Here is a 5,155-nt window from a genome sequence, read left to right as displayed (position 1 = left end):
TCGACGACGTGACAGTTAAGCGGATATCATGTCAAAAACAGTAATAAAATGTTGATAGTGCTAAAAAAATTTAACAATTCATTTTAGGAACTGGTATATCTATGGATAATCATTAGCGTTTTAATAACTTATAATTGAATCGATAAAAGCTGTTGCAATCCTTATAATTAAGGAAACAAAATCCACTGAATACCAAAACCAAAAACTATCAATAACATTTCAGCAATAGTGTTGTCGTTACTAAAATAAACGTATTACCATAGATGGCAGAAAATAAGTAATTAATATAAGTAAGTAATTAATATGTTATATAAAATTCATTGCAATAGAAGGGTTTACGAGTATTGTGATTTTTAATTATACATTTCTATTCTACATACTTCTAAAATCATACTTAGTGTACGCTCTGCCAAATATGATACAGCAACTTTTTTTAAACCATTATGATGTTTAAAAAATTGTTCATTCTTTTATTTTAACTACGGTTTTTATCTTGCATAAATCATCTTACTACACTTAGGCTCTATAACAATTGCAGGGCCAGCAATTGCACATTGTGAGGGTTCCTTCATTTCAAATAATGTTTGTTTCGAATTCAACGCTAATAACATAAATCCATTTAATTTCAACTCAGTATTTTACAAATCAAACTGGAATAAAATTCTTTTTGCTATGATAATTAGTATTTTATTACTAGTTGCAGTTTCCGCTTTGCTATATTTGCTATATAGAGAGTCTTGAGGAGTAAATAAAAATGCAAACTTTATAAAATTATTTATTTAATGAAATAATGTTATACATAATATGAATAAATTCTTTATTTATTTGGAGACCTTGTCAAAATAGAGCTGGAAATGTGAGTTTCATTTTAACTTATTATTAAGGCCTATGAAGTATCAAATATCATTTACATAAATTTATTTATGTCAAGGATATTGAAGTGAAGTAAATCTTAAATAAATATTACGCTTATTTACAAACAGAAGAGGAGTAAGAATGATAATTGTAATGATATTATGAGTAGTAGAATGTTCATGAATAAAAAAACAGACTAGATTAGTTCTACGTCGAGCCACGTTCTTTTCGTGTGATATTTGGAAGAGAAAGTAATGCGAAATTCTTGGAGAAATAAGGTATTGCCCTGGAAAAGATTAATACCGCTGTATTAATAAGAGCGAGACTCAACGAGAGGAACTAAAGAGTGCGTAAAGGCGCGCGTATTTGATTTACGCGCACCTCTGCGCGTCCTTAATAATAGGCTCTTACACTAATAAAACATAACAAGATACTTAATTGAATCAAAGAAAATATGTTGACAAGTTGATAATAAAGATGATTTACCAACCCATACTGTTTTATAACAAATTTACTTTGGTTCAACGTTGTACCTATAATCCTATCTCTTTGCGACAGTTACATTTGCTTTCAGGTTACCTAAAACATTTTTAAAAGCTACGGAATGATTCAGTATATAAAGTAGATAGAAGAGATAATACTGTCCCCATCGCAGAGCAAATAGGGCTATCTAGAGATACTTTCAGGAGAAAACGACCATCACCTATCAGTCTCTAATCATATTATGTTCATTGACGACATCCAATTTCAAAACTGCATTGAAATATAACTCTGTACTTACAATTTCAATTCAATTTCACTAACTTTTTCATCGAATTGGATTACATTTCTGACATGTATTCTCTTGTTACCAACACCAACCACTATCTAACAAAATAATATTAAAAAGTGGAATATTTATTTTTCGTAAAGATAAGTTTGTAGTATATAGCTAAGTTTATACAAAATTACAAATACAGAGGTAAGTACTATTTGAATACAGCTACGTTACTCAAAATTCTAGCCAATATTATTTTGGACCCTATAATTACTTTAGTACCTGTACTATTTTCATAATAGTTCTTTAACGAGTAACGTAGGTAAACGATGCGTTTTGTAGCTTAATTAATACCACAAGTTTAGCTACCGCATCTACATAGATATGACTTAAGTAATATTATAGTAAAAACATTCGAGAGAATTTATACTGGAATTATATGATTAAAATTAGTAAAATCTTCAAGGCAACAGTTGAGTAAGGTAGTAGAAGAATTTGCATAACTACAGACATTACGTAGATAATGACATTATGTCATACGTATAAATATGTATTCCATGTACATCATGCTAAATAATATTTTTGTCACGTAGGCTAAGTGTGTTTCAAATATGAGCTCATAGACAATTTAATTTATACGCGGCAATACCGATAAACCCAAATGACATTTTCACATGTTGCAGTCATTTTGGCGGGAATTTCAAGATGTCATATCCATGCATTTAAAAAATGTAAAAAGTTATTTTATCTCATAGTTAAACTCTCGTTTGGTCGTCATTGTGTGGTGGAATAGGCGGTGGAGGTGCGTGGAGGACTCGTGCTAGTTCGGCTTTCTCGTCGGCTGAGAGGACGTACACCGGCGGCGCGGCGGGAAGGAATCGCTCTGCTTTCTGCGGCTCTCGTTGCAGTCTCGCACGGTACAGCATTACTAGTACGCATAGAACACTGATGATGAACGCTGAAGTAGCTGCTAAGACTATCAGCGCCGTGTGGTATGATGTTGTTGCGGACACCTGGTTAGCAAAAAATAAGTTTAGTTCTCTTGTAACTTTTACTTTATTTCTTAGTTTTTTTATTCATGTATTTAATACTATAGTTAACAGAAGTCATATAATGTTAACTCACAGTGGATTCACTGAGTATTTCCCGCTGTTGCATGGCGGGCGGCGTGGGCTGCGCGAGGCGGTACTCGCTGCGGATCACGTCTGCGCCTAATACTCCTGCCTCGCGGGACACCCCTGATAGCTTCTCTTGTTTCACCTGTTGATTATATTACTTGTGTTAGAAATATATTAAGACGGATGTTTAAAGGCATAGTAAACTCAGCGCGGATACTCAAAGCACGCATACATAATGCTATTTAAAAACAGAAACTAGTTACTAGCATTGTTTGATGGGAGATGGTCAAAGCGAGGCGTAATCAGCTATGCTTTCACATTTTCATTCGTAGGCATCCTCCTCTTGTAATGACATGTTTATGTATCTACTCAAACTAGCGTATTAGGAATGGAAATCGATTATGACAGTGTGACTTCGGCCTATATTAAGGAGCAAGAAATGATTAACGTGGTTTGGCATCTGTTCTATGTTCAATAGAGCGCTTTAAGCTTAGTATACTATTTCTGTGTAATGTTTTTTAAAGTAGTTAACATTTTTTAAAGAAGCAGTCTTCTAGTCCTACATACCGAGTTCTCAATATGGTACACGTAGTCGACAGCTCTCGGCCCCTGCAGCGCAGCTCTTAGCCGCAGCACGTTGCGGTCGCGCGCCACGCCCACGGGCACGCGCGCGCCCAGCGCCGCCAGGCGGGAGGCCAGCGCGGCGCGGGCGCGGTCGACCGCGTCACCGTCCACGTTTAGCAGCTCCAGCTCTAGCACTGCTGATTCTATCTGTGTTTGTTCTGGAAGTACGAAATATGACTTTATTATTGTTCAAGTACTAAAAGGTAATATCTATGCGTCATGTTAGTAGGAAGGTTAATACATAAAAAGTACCCTGTGTTGATGAATGTGATAATGGAAATAAAGAGCAGAGATAGATGCTTTTCTGAAAAGTCGCAATAGTTAAGTAGGTTTGTTAGTGTTTGATCAGAGTTCTTGTAGACCTAGATTTAAAGCGGTTGAACTACACAACCGTTTTAGATCCAGGTTCTTTAAAATGAGTATAAATATCTACGTACCACATGGATCAGGTTTAGGTGCATCTTCAACAACGCCAACGTGTTGTCTCCTCTGTCCAGCGGCGTCGACACACCAACATCTTCCTCTCGAACATTGTCTCGGTGAGAACGATCCGTCGGATAAACAACGAGGGCGATATCCTTCTCCTCCTAGAATCATGACAATGATTCAGGCCTTTGAGGTATTTTATTTAATTAAGGAATTGTGCTCAAATGTCAACATATTGGGATTTCACAAGAATTTATTACATTGTAGAATGCAGATTGCACCTGGTCTACATCAGCAGCAGCCTGCATCTACCAGATACGCATTATTCAGTATCCAAAACATAAAGAATCTGTGCATTCTTACCGTTTTCAATTTCCTCTTGTATCAACTGGCATTTAGTTTTGAACACAAACTTGTCTCCATAAACAGCCTTCTTTTCGGTAGACACTTCTAACGGCTTCTCCATTCTCCTAGTCGTATCAGCGGCTTTCGGTTCAACCACTTCAGATATCAGTAAAGGTTCGTCTCCCTGCTCTTGGTCTTTCTCCAAAGATTCATCCTCTCGACCTTCGATTTCGAGATCGAGATCTTCTTCGTTGTCGTCAAACTCGTCTACTCTATACGCTGTCATTTGTCTGATCAGTTCTTCTAATACTGTAAAAGAATCACGAGTTAGATTTTAGCTAAAGAACAAAATTCTAATAGTCAAAAAGATTGAAAAAATAGGGACTTATGCCCGGTTTCTGAGGCACATTTATCGGTAGTTTATCCATTGATGAGTGATTTATGAGTTTAAACGCTAAATAGATAATTTACCGCTAAATGTACCTCAGAAACCGAGGGTTAATCTTGTAGTTAGTGGAAATAATTTGATAAAGCACTACCGTTTAGGCCCTAAGCGGTAATGCTTTATCAATTTCATCTTTATCAAGGTCATTAATCTGAAATGAGCTATGCATAATCGGTAGGATAAGTACCCATAAACCTATTTACAAAAGCTTTATAGGTACTTACGCATGTAATATACAGTTAGGTGTTGTTTGAGTCTTAGAATTGTATGTTTACCTTCGTCGGCTCTAGCTCTTTCGTCAAGAGGATCGCGTGGTATGTATTTTCGGGCTTGTCTGAAGTTGCAGTTAGGCTCTCCACCTCGGACTAAAGATCCTTTTAGTGGTTCTCCTCTTGCGCTTACACACCAACATACATCTGAAAAAGATACTTGAATATTATATCGAAGTTTATTAGACTAACATAATCAATCTGCAGAGTTCCAGCCGGCTTACTCTTGACAAAATCGAATTCGAATTCGATGAAATCAAACTCGAAGCAATCACGCTCTAGTAGCGAAATAAGCTCGAATGATTCAATCGAATTC

At 36.2% G+C, this 5,155-nt stretch overlaps 1 protein-coding gene across 2 annotated transcripts in view; it reads right to left on the bottom strand.

Moving 5' to 3' along the window:
• Window positions 1–762: 762 nt before the first annotated feature.
• LOC142981232 (uncharacterized) overlaps window positions 763–5,155 on the bottom strand; it is a 75,207-nt gene continuing 70,814 nt past the window's right edge. For both annotated transcript variants that reach the window (XM_076126990.1, XM_076126991.1), the window contains 6 exons: window positions 4,846–4,986; window positions 4,144–4,434; window positions 3,792–3,941; window positions 3,298–3,512; window positions 2,738–2,872; window positions 763–2,625 (listed from right to left, as the gene is read on the bottom strand). In XM_076126990.1, the coding sequence (XP_075983105.1) occupies window positions 2,368–2,625; window positions 2,738–2,872; window positions 3,298–3,512; window positions 3,792–3,941; window positions 4,144–4,434; window positions 4,846–4,986 (1,190 nt within the window). In that variant the 3' untranslated portion in view covers window positions 763–2,367. The remainder of the gene's footprint in view (window positions 2,626–2,737; window positions 2,873–3,297; window positions 3,513–3,791; window positions 3,942–4,143; window positions 4,435–4,845; window positions 4,987–5,155) is intronic.

The sequence above is a fragment of the Anticarsia gemmatalis genome, chromosome 19 (assembly GCF_050436995.1).
Source record: "Anticarsia gemmatalis isolate Benzon Research Colony breed Stoneville strain chromosome 19, ilAntGemm2 primary, whole genome shotgun sequence".
NCBI lineage: Eukaryota > Metazoa > Arthropoda > Insecta > Lepidoptera > Erebidae > Anticarsia > Anticarsia gemmatalis.
The sequence above is the reverse complement of the archived record's forward strand: the minus strand, read 5'-3'. Positions and strand labels throughout refer to the sequence as shown.